The sequence below is a fragment of the Hypanus sabinus genome, chromosome 2 (genome assembly GCF_030144855.1).
Source record: "Hypanus sabinus isolate sHypSab1 chromosome 2, sHypSab1.hap1, whole genome shotgun sequence".
Taxonomy (NCBI): Eukaryota; Metazoa; Chordata; class Chondrichthyes; order Myliobatiformes; family Dasyatidae; genus Hypanus; species Hypanus sabinus.
The window spans coordinates 39,787,047-39,805,569 of NC_082707.1; the positions used below are offsets into that span (position 1 = coordinate 39,787,047).

General features: G+C 43.1%; 1 protein-coding gene across 1 annotated transcript in view; it reads left to right on the plus strand.

Moving 5' to 3' along the window:
• Positions 1-18,523, plus strand: part of psmd1 (proteasome 26S subunit, non-ATPase 1) — a 145,903-nt gene that overhangs the window by 59,582 nt on the left and 67,798 nt on the right. Inside the window, exons 14-16 of the mRNA XM_059944518.1 lie at positions 4,536-4,732; positions 13,729-13,824; positions 15,461-15,525. Coding sequence (XP_059800501.1) covers positions 4,536-4,732; positions 13,729-13,824; positions 15,461-15,525 — 358 coding nt within the window. The remainder of the gene's footprint in view (positions 1-4,535; positions 4,733-13,728; positions 13,825-15,460; positions 15,526-18,523) is intronic.

Below are 18,523 nucleotides of genomic sequence, written 5' to 3' on the forward strand. Positions count from 1 at the left end.
TGCCCTATACCCAACTATCCCTAAAAGAATATAGATAACCAACAGCATCCTACCTTCCATTACCAGAGTACAGTTTCAAGGATGTGGCACCACAAGGAAAAAGGAATTTAAACACACAACAGTTCAATCAAGTCCATTTATCAGTCCCTTCATTTATCTGTAGTTTCTAGCGGGTCCGAGGTCCAGCGCTTGCAGTCGCTCAGATGAATCCAACGTTCTTGTCCCTTCACCTTGACAGCAGAGGGGGTCTGCAGGAGGTCCTGGTACGGTCCTTTCCACTGGGGTCCCAGCTTGGGTCGATCCCAGTTCCTTATTAACACCCAATCTCCTGGTTCTGCTCCCTGCCACTCGCCTTCTCTATCAGGAACAGGTCTTGAGGCTTCCTTCACCTGAGTATGTAGAAACTTAAGAGACAAAGTTAAATGCTTGAGGTAACACTGCAATTCCTCGCCCATCATTTGTAGACCTACTTGTATTGGCGGGGGGTTTTGGTCACTGCCCCATGGTTTCAGCAGCAGTTAGCCCGGTACCGGTTTGAGTTGTAACGTGCATGTGATACAGTGCCAGGGGAAGGACTTTAAGCCAATTTAGTCCTGTTTCAAGGGTCAATTTAGTTAGTTTATCCTTCAGGGTGCCGTTTGCACGTTCCACGATTCCTGCAGCTCGGGGGTGATGGGCAGAGTGGAATTGTTGTTCAATCTTTAGTATTTCGCAGAGTTCTTTGTTTACTGTCTCAGTGAAGTGCAGACCATTATCAGATGAGAGTCTTTGTGGGATACCAAAACGAGGAATAACTTCTTTCAGCAGCATCTGCACTACCGTGGAAGCCTTGTTGTTCGTTGTGGGGAAGGCTTCAATCCATTTACTGAAGACATCAATCATAACTAAACAGTACTTGTAACAATTCACCTTGGGTAACTCAATAAAGTCCATTTGTAATGTGTCAAATGGTCCTGCTGGGGTTGGGGTGCACCCCTTATCATATCCAATAGATTTATCCGGGTTTACTTTATGGCAAATTAAGCAACCCCTTGCCCGTCTCTCCGCTGCATCATTTAAACTGGGGGACCACCATGTTTTTAATAACAACATACATATTCCCTCCTTGCCGAGGTGGGTGTCAGAGTGGAGGCGGTCGACCAGGGCAGGCAGGAGAGTATCAGGAATACAAGTCTGACCTGCTGGGCTCTGCCAGAGGCCCGTTGCGTTATTAATAATACAACCATGTTTCTTCCAAACATCAATTTCTGTTGCAGTGGCGTCCCCCTGTAATCGCGCGATGTCGGATATGCCTGGGCTTTCAGCCGGCAGAAGGCGTGGGGCCGAATCCACAGTTATTGTTTTAGAGGAGGAGGCTCACTTGGCTGCCAGGTCTGCCCTGGCATTGCCTTTACTAACGGGAGAGTCATCGGATAAGTGGGTGGCACATTTTATAATAGCAAGCTTACCGGGGAGCTGGATGGCTTTGAGCAAATTGTCAATGCTTTTGCCAGCTGACGTTTGGAAGCCCCGCTGCGCCCATAGTGTGTCAAAATCGTGAGCGACCCCAAATGCTTAGCGTGAATCTGTGTAAGTATTGGCTGTCTGACCCGAGGCGAGGATGCATGAGGGCGAAAAGCTCAGCCTGTTATACCGAGACTGGTGGGTGGAAGGCTGCCGCCTCCAAGGTGGTGTGTGGGGTCACAATGGCATAACCTGATTGCCGGACACCGTCCGGGGAGACAGAGGACGAGCTGTCCACAAAAAGTATCAGGTCTGGATTGTCGAGCTCGATGTCCTGGAGGTCTGGCCGCGGGGAAATGAGGAAGTGGTTTTGGTCTACGCAGGAGTGGGGAGGTCGGGTGAGTGATCCACAAAGGTAGCAGGGTTAAGTGTGGTGCAATAGGGGAATGTCAGCGATGGATTATGGAGAAGAGCAATCTCGTAGCGGCTGACTCTCGCCTGAGTGAGATGTTGAGTCTGTGCAAGGTTAGAAGGGCAGTTATCGCATGGGAAGAGTAGACCGTCACTGGTTGATGCAGGGAAACTAAAAAGATCCCTTGGGGTCGCCCTGTAGATCTTAATAGTACTCAGCAAATATTCAATAAACTCCTCTGGTTTCTGCTTTCTGTCCGGAGCGCCCTGCATCACTACAGCATTTCATTGGGCTTCCAGGGGGTATACACAGAAACCGTCAAGGGATTTTGCACAGCATCCTCAGCCTGGGCTGGATTGTGACGAGGGTTAGGGACCTCTCACGTTGGCATCTGTTGGGTGCGGGGGTGGGGGGGGGGCTTGGATCTACCTGGATCTTTGGTGGAGTACCAATCAGGGTACTTTCGAGCAAGGGCTGCGTCAGGATTATCCTCGGGGTCAGTATCAACACTGGAGGTGGTAAAGTCTGAGTCAGGGTCAAACTCGTCCCTGGGGGTCTATCAAAGGGCCATCACCCACATAGAGGTTCCGTCCTGCAGTCCATTTACGAGACATGCTTTTCTTAGGGATCGCAGCTTTAGTACCTTGTGTGTCCCCTTTCCTGGTTTTAGCTCGGGTACAGGCCGCAATGGGGTTGGTGAACCGTGGGCTTGGGGTCGGGAGTGCATGAGGTCATGGGTCAAGGGCACAGGGGGAGCGGAAGGTTCCAAAGGTACAGGCAGGATGGGATTCGCAGCCCCCGCAGGCGAAGGGACCTGCTGCTCCTCCTCCTCCTCCTCGGTGTGCTCATTAGGGTCAAATAGGGTCTGCAGCCCAGTCATATCCGGCGTCGGCCTTTTATCACCATGTTTTACATAATGATCATCAATCCTACGCTGTTCATCATAGATTTCACATAAGGCCTTCAGTACCGGCCAGCCCCTGGGTTTTCCGTTACTATCATTGATGGGTATTTTTCTATTTTTTGCGTTCACCTCCCAGGAGGTCTGGCGGGAGCGCTCATTAAGTCTACTGGTCACGGTATACCACGCGTAATTAGATCTTTACATTTCTGTGAGACATTCTGTCGCCACACCCGTCCCTCTGCTCGCTTACACTTCTCAAGATCCCAGGTTCCCCCTAATGGCCAAAATTCATTCCCCAACAACTTACTCATCAGCGCGCTCGGTCTCCGTAAATCTGTATCGCTTTCCAGGAATTCTTTACACATTTTCCATAACGGCGTATTTGGTCCTGATTTATCCAGAGTCTGGCCCATTTTGGTAACTTACTCTCGCATCCACTTCAGTTTCCTGACCTTTGTATGGCAGATTTCTGCTCTTAACAACCAGTCTAAGGCAGGATTCGGTTTCAGTTGGATGTTGGAACCAGACCTTAATCAAATTAAATATGTATTGCTCCGGAGCTTCCAACCCCAAACCCCACGCAGGGACTCTAACCCAGCTTCCTATGCCAGGGGACTCGAACTCCAAACTCCATGCAATTCTTACCTGTTATCCGTATCTCCCAGCTGAGGTTCTCCGTTTTGTCCGTGGAGGCCGTAGGATGGTCAGCAGGGGCCGAAGGGGTCGGAACGGGGAGTCAGAGAGGGAGAGAGAGACCGAGAAATATCTGTCGGAGGGCCCTTCTGTCTCAACCCGCTTGTACCTGCCCGCCGATCTCTTACACCGGATCCTGGACTGCCAACTGTTCGGCTTCTGGCTCGGCTCGCCAAATTGTCAACCTGAAATTATTAACCTGCTCGGTTGAGGAAAAACACCAGAGACACGAAATTACCTCTGAAACGGTTTTTATTCAGAGAGGAGTTCGCAGCCCCACGCACTTTGGGCATAAGGTAGCCAACTCCCAATTTGTCAGTTTACAAAGGTCATACTTATACCCAAAAGCAGGGTACTACATTAGCAAATATGGTTACCGATTCAAATTCATCTATTGATTGGCTATTGCATAGCTAAGCATGAGAAATACTCGGAATATGCATAGACGCAAGCGTAATATTTGGAATGGGTATGGACGCAAGCAAAACACTCAAAGGTACATAGCTCAAAATACTTTGCCGAACACATTGTCTTGTTGCCACATGCTGTCTGGCATCTTATTTTAGCTACCTCTTCCCTGTCCTCCTACATTTCCCCAGTGATGTATCATCTCCCTGGTCCTGTCTACATATTTTGCTACACTTACCCCTCGCCCACCCCTTCTACACGTACACTTTACCCTCTTCACATTCTCATCATGAGCATCAAAATGATAATGCCCAGATTCTTTTCGGTAATGATTAAGTATTAGGGTAAAAAAACAAAAGGAAGGATTCTCCTGCTGTTGTCAAAATACAATAGTAGCTTCTGAAGGATAGCCTCTTTAACAGCACAGTATTACCTCTGTGGCTGTTGAATGTCAGCTGATGATTTTGTACCCGGGTGTCTAGATTGTGATTTATGAGGCTAGGGTTCTAGGTTTCCAGTCCTTTACTGTATGAGCTACTTAATCCTATTTAGAACAACTAAACTGATGAATGACTAGATTTAAAAACATATTGATTTTTCCCGATGCATAGTGTTTAAAAGTAATGCAGTTCTGTTTTCCTTTTACATTGCTTGTTGATTTGATGGTCTCTGCAGGTGAAGCAGCAGGTTTGGCACTGGGATTGGTTATGCTTGGATCTAAGTCAGCTCAAGCAATTGAGGATATGGTGGGCTATGCTCAGGAGACTCAGCATGAGAAGATTCTCCGTGGTTTGGCTGTAGGCATTGCTATGGTGATGTATGGCAGAATGGAAGAAGCAGATGCGCTCATTGAGAGTCTTTGTAGAGATAAGGTAAGTTTACTTTAAAAATTTTTCCCCAGAGCATTTTTATCTCATTTGTTTTTATTAGATGTCTGTCAAAGGATATAGTGTAGGAATCTTAATAGGTCGCACATTTTAGCATATATAGTAGTCAAGAGCAGTATTTTTATAAAATGTTGCTTAATAATGTCTGTATTTATTTATTTATTGATATATATCTAAGACAGAATCTTAGAGGCATGGTAAAATGGTGATTAAAGCTGACTTCAATAATCTCATGGTATAGCCCAGATGACTAATTGTTCAAATGGATTTTAATTGAAAAGGATCTAATGCTTTCCCGGTATATAACAGGTTGAAATCGATACTTGTACCCAACTGGAAGCCTGAGAAAAGTTTATTGGAATTTCATTGTAGTTAATTACATAAATCAAGAACTTAACATTAATATTAGTAATGTTGGCAAGAACCAGACCCATCTCCTTCCCTAATAGCTTTTGAGGAAGGACGATGGTTAACACTCCATTGAGGGACAGTTGGGGTCAGCAGCATATGATAACCTTATGTGCAATGCACTTGTGAAGAAAAATTTAAGTAGTTTTGGAATTGAGTTTATAATCTGTATTTATCTGTACATTTATTGAATTAAGATCATAACTGTATTTGAGACAATGTGGTCATTTGTAGGGTGATGGGTAAAGCAGTGCAGTTTATGATTAAAGAATGAATAAGGAGTTCAATTTATTCCTGGTAATGTTGGGGAAAGAAGGATAGCACATTATAGACAATAGACAATAGGTGCAGAAGTAGACCATTCGGCCCCTCGAGTCTGCACCGCCATTCTGAGATCATGGCTGATTATTCACTATCAATACCCAGTCCCTGCCTTGTCCCCATATCCCTTGATTCCCCTATCCATCAGATATCTATCCAGCTCCTTCTTGAAAGCATCCAGAGAATTGGCCTCCACCGTCCTCCGAGGCAGTGCATTCCACACCTCCACAACTCTCTGGGAGAAGAAGCTCTTCCTCAACTCTGTTTTAAATAACTGACCTCTTATTCTCAATCCATGCCCTCTGGTACTGGACTCTCCCAACATCTGGAACATATTACCTTCCTCAATCCTATCAAATCCTTTAATTATCTTAAACGTTTCAATCAGATCCCCTCTCAATCTCCTCAATTCCAGCGTGTACAAGCCCAATCTCTCCAATCTCTCTGCGTAAGACAGCCCTGCCATCCCAGGAATCAACCTAGTGAATCTACGCTGCACTTCCTCAATTGCCAGAGTGTCCTTCCTTAAACCTGGAGACCAAAACTGTACACAATATTCCAGGTGTGGTCTCACCAGGGCCCTGTGCAAATGCAAAAGAACATCCTTGCTCTTGTATTCAATTCCCCTTGTAACAAAGGCCAACATTCCATTTGCCCTCTTCACTGCCTGTTGCACTTGCTCATTCACCTTCATTGACTGATGAACTAGGACTCCTAGGTCTCTTTGCATTTCTCCCTTACCTAACTTGACACCGTTCAGACAATACTCTGCCCTCATGTTCCAGCTTCCAAAGTGGATAACTTCACATTTATTCACATTGAATGACATCTGCCAAGTATCTGCCCACTCACTCAGCCTATCCAAGTCTCCCTGTATTCTCCTAACGTCCTCTTCGCATGTCACACTGCCACCCAGTTTAGTATCGTCAGCAAACTTGCTGATATAGTTTTCAATGCCCTCATCTAATTCATTGACATAAATCGTAAAGAGCTGTGGTCCCAATACAGAGCCCTGTGGTACCCCACTAGTCACCTCCAGCCAGTCTGAGAAACACCCATTCACTGCTACCCTTTGCTTTCTATCTGCCAACCAGTTTTCTATCCATGTTGAAACCCTGCCCCCAATGCCATGAGCTCTGATTTTACTCACCAATCTCCTATGTCGCACCTTATCGAATGCCTTCTGAAAATCTAGGTACACAACATCCACTGGCTTACCCTCGTCTAACATCCTTTTTACACCCTCAAAAAACTCCAACAGATTAGTCAAGCATGATTTGCCCTTGGTAAATCCATGCTGGCTCGGCCTAATCCTATTTCTGCCATCTAAATGTGCCACTATTTCATCCTTAATAATGGACTCAAGCATCTTCCCCACGACTGACGTTAGGCTAACAGGGCGATAGTTCTCCGTTTTCTTCTTCCCTCCCTTCTTGAAAAGTGGGACAACATTAGCCACTCTCCAATCTTCAGGAACTGATCCTGAATCTAAGGAACATTGGAAAATGATTACCAATGCATCCGCAATTTCCTGAGCCACCTCTTTTAGAACCCTCGGATGCAGACCATCTGGACCCAGGGATTTATTACCCTTCAGTCCTACCAGTCTACTCATCACAGTTTCTTTCCTAATGTCAATCTGTCTCAATTCCTCTGATATCTTATGACCCTGGCCCATCCATACATCTGGGAGATTGCTTGTGTCCTCCCTGGTGAAGACAGATCTAAAGTATGCATTAAATTCTGTTGCCATTTCCCTGTTTCCCATAACAATTTCTCCCAATTCATTCTTCAAGGGGCCAACATTGTTCTTAACTATCTTCTTTCTCTTCACATAGCTAAAAAAGCTTTTGCTATCCCCTTTTATATTCCTGGCTAGACTGAGCTCATACCTGATTTTTTCTCTCCGTATTGCTTTTTTAGTTAAGATCTGCTGTTCCTTAAAACTTTCCCAATCATCTGTATTCCCACTCATCTTAGCCCTGTCATACTTCTTTTTCTTTAATGCTATACAATCTCTGACTTCCTTTGTCAACCACTGTGGCCTCTTCCCCCTCTTTGAATCCTTCCTTCTCATTGGAATGAACTGCTTTTGCATCTTTTGTATTATGCCCAAGAATATCTGCCACTGCTGATCCACTGTCTTAAATGGGCAGATGCCCTGGCAGGAAACTTTGGCCAGCTCTTCCTTCATGGCTCCGTAGTCTCCTTTATTTAATTGCAACACTGACACCTCTGATCTGCCCCTATCCCTCTCAAATTGTAGATAAAAACTTATCATGTTATGATCACTACTTCCTAATGGCTCCTTTACTTCAAGATCACTTATCAATTCCCGTTCATTACACATCACCAAGTCCAAAATAGCCTCGTTCCTGGTTGGCTCAAGCACAAGCTGTTCCAAAAATACATCCCTTAGACACTCCACAAACTCCCTATCCTGGGGTCCAGCACCTACCTGATTCTCCCAGTCCACCTGCATGTTGAAATCTCCCATAACGACTGCATTACCTTTAGCACATGCCAATGTTAACTCCCTAATCAACTTGTATCCAATATCCACGCTACTGTTTGGAGGCCTGTACACAACACCCATTAGGGTCTTTTTACCCTTACTGTTCCTCAGCTCAATCCACACAGACTCTACTTCCTCAGTTCCCAAGTCACCTCTTGCTAAGGACTGAATCTCATTCCTCACCAACAGGTCCACCCCACCCCCTCTTCCCATATTTCTGTCTCTACGATAGCATGTATACCCTGGTACACTCAATTCCCAGGCCTAATCCCCTTGCAGCCATGTCTCCGTTATCCCAACAATATCGTAGTTCCCCATTTTCATCTGAGCTTCAAGCTCATCTGTCTTATTTCTGACACTACGCGCATTCAAGTATAGAATTCTTAGCCCATTCCTCCTCTCTTTGCTTAAAACACTGTCTACTGTACCTAACCCAGCTCCTTGAACTTCCATCGGGCAAATTGCACCCTGAATTTTGATGACCTTCTCAAGATCACCCAAACCTTCTACACGTTTAACCCCATGCACCTTCTGACCAACCCTCTGGATCTGGATCCCTGCCCCCTGCACATCTAGTTTAAACCCCCCCGAGCAGCACTGGCAAACACTCCTGCAAGAATGTTAGTACCCCTCCGGTTCAGATGTAGACCATCCCTTCGAAACAGATCCCAATGTCCCTGGAACAAAGACCAATTATCCAAAAACCTGAACCCTTCCTTCCTGCACCATGCTCTCAGCCTCGTATTAATGTGCATAATCATTCTATTCTTCGCCTCACTCGCACGTGGCACAGGTAGCAATCCCGAGATTGTCACCCTGGAGGTCCTGCCTTTCAGCTTCATTCCTAACTCCCTGAACTAAGCAGGACCCCCTCACTCACCTTACCTACATCGTTGGTCCCTACATGGACCACTACATCTGGGTTCATGCCCTCGTTCTCAAGAATAGCCTGCACCCGATCTGAGATGTCCCGGACCCTGGCACCAGGGAGGCAACATACCATCCGAGACTCCCGATCTGCCCCACAAAATCTCCTATCTGCCCCCCTGACTATAGAATCCCCTAAAACTATTGCTCTCTTCTCTTCCCTCCTCCCCTTCCTAGTTGAGGGTTCAACCTCTGTGCCAGAGGCAGGACCACTACAACTCATTCCTGGTAGGTCATCCCCATCAACAGTATCCAGTACGGTATACTTATTGTCAATGGGAATGACCGCAGGGGTGCTCTGCTCTCTCTGCCTGCTCCCCCTGCCTCTCTGGACCGTCACCCATCTGCCTACTTCTTGGTTTTTTGGTGTGACTACCTCCTGATAACTCCTATCTATCTCTGCCTCTGCCTCCCGAATGATCCTTAGTTCATCCAGCTCCTGCTCCAACTCCCTAACTCGGGCTGATAGGAGCTGCAGCTGGATGCACCTTTTGCAGGTGTGGTCATCAGGGACAACTGTGTTGACCCTGACCTCCCACATACTGCATACGGAGCACATCACTGCTCTGACTGTCTCCCCCATACCTGAACTGGATTAATAGAATAAGTCTAAAAAGCACCTAGCGACCTTACCTTCTTCCCCTCAGCGAGCAATCACACAGGCTTACCAAAGCCCAGGACTCTGCTTCCACGGACTCCGCTGCCCGCTCTGAAAAGAAGTCCTGCCTTTTAAAGTGCGCGCTCGACGCTGACGTCACTTGCGCCTGCGCAGTTCCCCCTCCTCCACAGGTATTGACCAGGTAGGCTTAAATCCTACCTACAACGGTCGAATTCTCTGAGCTCCCAGCTGAATCACAAGCTGTAACTTGCTCCCGATTCAAATGAGAATTCAAAAAATTATAAAAGAGAGTAGTATTGGTAAATTGGTAGGCAGCGTACACTAGGATCAATATTAGTCAAGCAGTTTCTTTTTGTATTATTCTTTAAATGAGAAAAACTGTAGTTCCTGTAATTTAGGGAAAGGAGAAGGAAAGCATGAAACTTTGTTCTACATGAGGTAGAACTTTGTTCTTTTTTTGTTAGTAAAATTCCAGACTATTAGGTAAAATTGAGTACTTTTTAATGCATTAAGTTAAATCACAGATTGGTATACTTAGTATATCAAAATTCATTGGAAATAATACTTGTGAACATTTGATGCTATATTATAGACTATAGTAGCATACACATTCCAGCTGCAGTACTGAAGACTTGCACACCAGAAATGTGCCTCCTGTTCTAGAATAATTGCACACTGAAATTTAGCCAACAACATTGAAAATGACTCTGGTATGTCCTGTTAACAATAAGACAAGTTCATCCTGGCTTAATGCAAGCCGATTGAGTCACTTCCCAATCACTGGTAAAGTAATGGGAACTGTCACTGATAATTCTATCTGGCAGTACATGACAATGTTCCATTTGTGTTTTGCCTGTAACAATTTGCTCTAGGCCTCTTCACAAGATTTGGTTGAAAATTTGACCAAAAAATAGTTGACCAAAACCTGAGTGGCACAGTAGTATTGTGGCTAGTGTAATGCTATTACAGCACCAGCAACCCAAGTTTAATTCTGCTGTTGTCTATAAGACATGGCTACAAAAAGTGAGATATCCAATGGCAAGTGCCACACCACTTAATACGCCAAAGCAAAGACCAGTACATAATGCTCTCTATTTGGCTGGAGTTGTACAATTCTTTTGTTACTGGCATAATGTAACTGCTGCATTCCATTTGCAAAATGGGCTACAATTAGTCATCCAGGCATCTGGCAGCACCTTCCAAACTTCGGATCTCTATCACCAGGAAGTGTGAGGGTAGCAAATGTAAGAAACCACCAGCACTTGTAGGTTTCCCTCTAACTTGATATGGATACACTGTAATTGTAAAATATATTTCAGTGTTGCTAAATTGAACTTTTGGATTTCTCTACCCAGCGCCCTTCTGGAAGTGTATACATGGGAAGCATAGCAGTTCAAGATGGCAACTAAACACAACCTTTTCAAGAGCATTTGGGGATAAGGAGAGTCATAGAAAAATACAGCACAGAAACGGGTTCTTTGGCCCATCTTGTCCATGCCAAACTATTTAAGTTGCCTACTTCCATCAACCTGAACCAGGAAGATAGCCCTTCATACTTTACCACCCATGTATCTATCCAAACTTGCCTTAAATATTTAAATCAAGCTGGCATGTACTACTTGCACTGACTCATTCCACACTCCCCTGACCTAAGTGTAGATCTTTCCCATCACGTTACCTTTAAACTTTACACCTTTCACCCTTACCCGTGACCTCTGGTTGTTGTCTCACCCAGCCTCCATGGATAAAGCCTGCTAGCATTTACCTTTCTATACGCTTCATAATTTTGTATAGCTCTATCAAATCTCCCCTCAATCTTCTGTGCTCTAGGAAATAAAATCTGAGCCTATTCAGCCTTTCTGTATAACTCAGGCCCTCAAGGTCCTCACCGGTGTAAATTTTCTCTGTACTCTTTCAACCTTATTTACATCTTTCCTGTAGGTAGGTGACCAAAGTTGCCCACTATACTCCAAATTAGGCCTCACCAACATCTTATTCAACTTCAACATAATATCCCATCTCCTGTACTCAATACAGTTGCAAGAAAAAGTTTGTGAACCCTTTGCAATTATAGACAAACACAATCTGCCTAAACTAATAACACACAAACAATTGTAGTTTTCATGCCTTTATTGAACACATTGTTTAATCATTTGCAGTCCAGGCTGGAAAAAGTATGTGAATCCTTGTACTTGATAACTGGTAGAACCTCCTTTAGCAGCAATAGCTGCTGATCAGACTTGCACAACAGTGAGGAGGAATTTTAGACCATTCCTCCATACAAATCTATTCCTGTTCCTCAATATTTCTGGGATACCTTGCATGAACAGCTCTCTTCAGATCATGCCACAGCAACTCAATTGGATTAAAGTCTGGACTCTGATTTGGCCACTATGTTTAAACCATTCAGTTGTTAATTTACTCCTGTGTTTCAGATAATTGTTTTGTTACATCATTCAACTATTAAGCTTCAGGTGACAGACCACCATCCTGACATTCTCCTCTAAAATGTCTTGATACAATTTTGAATTCATGGATCCCTCAATGACTGCAAGCTGTCCAGGCTCTGAGGCAGTAAAGCATCTCCAAACCATGAAGCTCCATCCATCATGCTTCACAGTTGGGATGAAGTTTTGGTTTTGGTCTACAGTGCCCTTTTTCCTCCAAATGCTGGGATGTGCATTTCTGCTAACAAGTTCAACTTTTGTCTCATCTTTCCACAGAACATTGTCCTAGAAGCATTTTGGAACATCAAGGTGTTTTTTTGCAAATTTGAGACATGCAGAAATTTATTTTTTTGGAGAGCATTGGTTACCTCCATGGTGTCCTTCCATGAACACCATTCTTGTTCAATGTTTTTTCTTCAAGTATGTACATGAACAGAGACCTTAGCAAATTCTAGAAATTTCTGTAGGTCTTTTGCTATTACCTTTGAGTTCCATTCACCTCCTTCAGCATTACACGTTGTGCTCTTGGTGTGATCTTTGCAGAATGCCCACTCCTAGGGAGAATAGCAGCCATACTGAATTTCCTCCATTTGTAGACAGTTTCTGTTACTGGTGGCACAGTGACATCAGCGCCAGACTCCGGAACGGAGGTTCCTGGGTTGGAATCCAGTTGGGCAGTTCCTGAGTACGCTTTCCATCTGTGCCGGGTTGAGTGTTGAGCTCGCAACTTGACCTCGTAAAATAAAGAAAAAATACTGTGAAATGTCTGTTTGAGTAGTGGCGCGCCACACAGTCTAACGTTCCACGCCTTGTAAGGCATGTAAGTGCCCGACGCTGGCCTCTCAGGCTTGAGTCGACATCATCATCATCATCATCATCATCTTACTGTGGACTAATGAACACCCAGGTCTTCAGAAATGCTTTTGTAGCCTTTTCCAACTTCATACATCTCTACAATTCGTCCTCTAAGCTCCTCCGAAAGTTGTTTTGATCAAGGCGTCGTGCACATAAACAGATCTTTCTTGGGAAGGGCAGCCTCTGTCAGTAACATGACTGAGTGTCTTTATTTTATAGGGCAGGGTATCCCTACAACCCACCCCTCCAATCTCATCTCATTGATTGGAACACCTGACTCCAAATAGCTTTTGTAGAAGGCATTACCTCAGAGATTCACATACTTTTTTTGAACCTTGACTGTGATTGTTTAAATGGTGTATTCAGTACTGACAAGAAGTAGTACAGTTGTTTGTGTTTTATTAGTTTAGGCAGATTGTGTTTGTCTATTATTGTGACTTAGATGAATATCAGACCAGATTTTATGAGTAATTAATGCAGAAAACCAGGCAACTGCAAAGGGCTCACAAACTTTTTCTTGCAACTGTACATTGATTTTTGAAGGCCAATGTGCCTTTCTTTACGACCCTTTCTACCAGCAACTTACAAGATGTGGTTTTACTGGCAATGTTCAGATTTTGGAGGATTAATAACTTTATTTAAAAATAGATCAAGCTAATGATGTCTTCAAAGTTTTTAAAAAATTAATGATTTAGCTCATCACTTGAAGACTGGAAATTTAATCAAATGAACCTTAATTCGAACTGTTTGAAAAATGATTTTGTGAAGTTATCAGTGATGTTATAGAACAGAAATGATAGTTAGCAGAAAAGATTTATTATAGCACCTTTTATCCAGCTAATGTAAAAGTTTGCATTTCGTAATTGGTATCTTTTCTTGATATGCACAGGATCCCATTCTCAGACGTTCTGGAATGTACAGTGTTGCAATGGCATATTGTGGCTCTGGAAATAATAAGGCAATCAGAAGACTACTGCATGTTGCTGTAAGGAAAAAAATTGCCTCTTGTTTAATTATTTCAATTGTTAGGTGATTTATCATCTTGCACCACCTATCCTAGATACTGACCTGTATAAGTATATGAATTTAAGAATAATAGTAATGTCCTAGTAGGCCCTCATGCTGTGTATTATTTAAGATTTTTTTTAAGATTGTTTAATGTCATTTCTGTACACAAGTCTATCCCTCAGATTCAGCCAGCATGCGTTTGTCTAGGGGAAGACAGCCTCTGGCCCAGTCAAACTGAGAAATCTCACTTGTGTGGATGCTGCATGATGTGTTGCCCGGTTACAAATGTGAAATGCAAAATATCAGACTACACCATATACAATTTAACGATTAAACTTTATAAATCTTAATCTGACTATAGGGTTAGTAAAGAAAATAAAAAGAAGGAGCGCCCATTTTAATGAAACAGTCTAATGTGCATGTTAGAGTTCACTGATTCGTCCATTCGTTCCCCATCAACCGCCTCCAAGCATCGCTGACTGTCGGACCCTCACTCTTAAGTCTACTTCATCCGGTGGTCTACCAACTCTTTCCATTCACGTTTTCTCTCTTCATCTCTCGCCGACAACTGCCTAGTCACACTATCATGTGTATATAGAGAGCAGAGCAGTGGGCTAAGCACACACCCCTGAGGTGCGCCAGTGTTGTTCGTCAGCGATAAGGATATATTTTCACCAATCCGCACAGATTGTGGTCTTCCCGTTAGGAAGTCGAGGATCCAATTGCAGAGGGAGGTATAGAGGCTTAGATTCTGTAACTTCTCAGTCAGCATTGTGGGAATGGTGGTATTAAATGCTGAGCTATAGTCAGTGAACAGCATCCGGACATGAGTGATTGTATTGTCCAGGTGGTCGAAAGCCGTGTGGAGTGCCATTGAGATTGCTGTTGACCTATTGTGGTGATAGGCAAATTGCAAAGTGTCCAGGTCCTTGCCGAGGCAGGAGTTCAGTCTAGTCATGAATAACCTCCGTGATATTGACCAGATAATTAGCTCTTAGTTATGTTAATATGGAGTTGAACCTGGCAGGAAATAAGGAGAATTTTCCAATTTGAGAGCTTATTGGTGTCTGAAAGATAGTTTTCCATTGCGTTCAGCTCTTCTTCAGGACTCTGATAGTATATCACTTGAAAGCATCATCAGTGAACATGATCCTATGCTTGCGTGACATCTATATTTTTGCACTTTGGAAGTGCATCACTGGAGAAGTTGATTTGACTCTCCTCTCACAACCCCTCTTCACTCTTATAATTTATATTGTGGAGTCAATTTTGAATTGAGTTCCAAGAATCACAGATAAATCAGCCTAAAAATAAAATTTATTTTAAATGATCTGTGTATGTACTGTTCACACTTTCATCATGGACAGATTCCACATAAAAGCAAATTTGAACGTTTTTTTTGCAAAATCGATAACTTTAGGCAACACAGTGCATTTGATCCAAAGGATTGCAATCTCTTGTACACAGTGTAGAGTTGAGAGGAAAGTTTTTCTGCAAGGTGGATTTCAGCTGTCTGCACGTCTTTCTGCATGGTACAATCGCTTGGTAGAAAGTGATACTTAATATTAATAAAGGGAGACTTCAGAATTGATGAATTTTCCTTGCTCTTTCAGGTGAGTGATGTCAACGATGATGTCAGACGTGCTGCTGTAGAATCTCTTGGATTTATTTTATTCAGGTATAGAATTTTGTATTATTGTAAACCATGGTTTGAAGTGCATTGTATGGTACTTGTTCTACAGCCATGACTTATTCTGCCACATGGTGGCGCTGGTTGATATGTTTTCCAATAGGAATGAATCTGCATAATCCCAAGCGCTAACTACTGAAAATGCAGACTAATGGTATGTGCGTGGTGGAATTCTTTTTGTGTATTTTCCTTCCCAGACGTTCTGTCATAGTCTGTTTTTGCAGTCCTTTATACCTTAGTTTGAATTTAAGGGAGCCTTTTCTATTTAATTGTTTTCTACAGCTACAACAAAATGTGTTTTATTCCATATTAAAAATATATATACTGAAGTTGATATTATGAACTTGGCAAGCATTAATTTGTCTCATTTGGATGATGGTGTATTCCTTTTGAGTTATATTTATTGACAGAATCTCACCCTTTTTTAAAAAAAAAAGTGTTTAATATGGACATTTTGTTTCATTTCATGGCATCAGGCAACTCTTCCCTTGAGGAGTGGTATAATTTTAGTGTATGTACTTGGAAATGTTAATATGATCACCTTGAGGCAGAATATGTGGGCTTGGTAAACTGTTACTGGACAGCAAGATTATGCGTTTTATTTTTAACATTGCTTATTATTCAGGAATGGAAACTGCTCTTGATTCTTACGTCACATTTTCTGTTTTATATGTATTGGAGTACTGAATGTCTACCATGAATTAATTAAAATGCAGCAATTGAGGCCAACTGATTCTTTAAGCTTGTCTCTCCCAGTAGTGATATGTAAGGCAGACATTTTGCCTTCTAAAGGCCATGTAATTTGGTGGTCAGGCACAAAAAAAGTCATCTCAATTAATGATGTTATTTGGGGTGGAGGATAGAGAATATGGTGGCATTAGTTAAAGACCTAGATGGACCTAGTGGGTACAATTCAAAGCTAGCAAGATTTCATTTTGAATTCCCCAGAAAATAATTCATAAGTTCTTACTGGCCCTGCTTTATTGATCTATGTTTTATGATGTTTAGTGGCTCCAAATTACAATTCAGTAAGGCATATTTTAAAATGTTTAATCACTGATTTTGCTGTCATTTTCGTGAACTTTATTGCCTTGTTTAGAATTGTTCTCTGGTTTTAATTCAATCATCTAAACTGGGTAGAAGAATTCTGAAGGAAGAGTGCCTGCATTTCATTTACGCTGTTTGTTTTGCAAAAGGCCTTGAGTCATTTCAGGCTTGAGAGACTACACATGGCACAAAGTTGCACAATATATATAGCTTGTTGGGTTATTTGTTTTTTAAAGTTAGTAACACAAAAAAACCCAAAAATAGCTGTGTTGCCAAACTCAAAAATGTATTATCTTGAGGTAATATGCATCTAATCTCTCTTTTAGTAATTTAGTGTGTTGAGTCATGTGTTCATTTAACCTGTACCATATTTACTGATGTTAACAATTTTTTTTTACATGTTCTATTTCATTGGAGTTTCCACATTAGTTTCTTTACGACTGTGAACAGTCTCTCAAATTCCCCTCGTGCTATTGTGATGAATACATCATGAAGAATGGATAGGAGAAAATGATATGAAATGTGAAAGGAAATCCGAGCATCTGGGTTAAATCCACATGCTAAAAGTGGCAATTTGCAAACTCCACACACACAGCACCATAAGTATGTGATGTGAAGTGTCTTCTGTGTTTAAAAAGGAACATTTGATTTTTTATTTTTATGGTGATTAACCGGAACTTATTGCAGGCTGTGGGAAGGCAGGGAGACCTCCAGTGTCCCTGCCAACTACACCTATAAGAAATGCATCCAGCTGCAGCTTCTAACACAATGAATTATGAGTTGGAACTGGATGAACTCTGAATCATTTTTTTTGGGGGGGGGTGGCTGAGGGCTTGATAGACAGGGCATACAGCAAGGTAGTTACACCTAGATGCAAGACACAGGTAACTGGGTGACTGTCAGGAGACGTTAAGAAGATGGATAGCCAGTGCAATGTACCCCCATGATTGTTCCCCTCAACAACAGGTATACCGCTTTGGATATTGTTGGGGGGGGGGGTGGCCTAGCAGAGCAATGACGTAGCAGTTGGTTCTCTGGCACTGAGTCTGCCTCTTTGACTCAGGTGGGTGGGGGTGGGGGAGAAGAGTTATGCTGCAGTGATAAGGGATTTGTTGGTTATGGTAGGAGAAAGAGGGTTCTGTGGATTGCCAGATAGTTTGTATCAGGGTCAGGGACATCTCGAATAAAGCATTCTTAGTGGGATGGGGAGCAGCCAAAGGTCGTGGTCAGTGTTGGTACCAATGACATGGTAGGATGAATGACTAGGTTCTCCAAAGAGAGTTCAGGGAATTAGGTGCTAACTTTTAATGGGCAGGTCCTCCAAGGTTGTTATCTCAGAGGATTGTTACCTGTGCTACGTGCTAGTGAGGCCAAAAATAGGAGGATCATTCAGTTTAACGCGTGGCTAGCAAGTTGGTGCAGGAGAGAGGGCTTCAAACATTTGGATGATTGGGCTCTCTTCCAGCGAAGGTGGGACCTGTACAGAAGAAGTGGTTTTCACCCTAACTGGAGGGAGACTGATACCCTAGCGGGAAGGTTTGCTAGTGCACAGTGGGTTTAGACTAAAGTTACAGGGGCATGGGAGCCAGCGCACTAAAACAGATAGTGGGTGGTTGAGAAAGATGTAGTTAAGCCTACATACAAAGTCAGGTTGAACATCGAAAGGTTGGACATGGTGGACTCAACTGTGTATATTTTAATACAAGATATATTGTTGGAAAGGTGGATGAGCTTAGGCATGGATCAGCACATGGAATTATGATATTAGTGAGACCTAGTTGCAGAGGGGCAGTTCTGGCTGTTCAATATTTCAGGGTTTGGTTGTGATAGAGCGATGGGATTAAAGCAGGATGGAAAACGTCACAGCAGTTCTTGATCAGGACAGACAGGAAAGCTAATTTATTAAGGCTTTGTGGGTAGAAATGAGGAGTAAGAAATG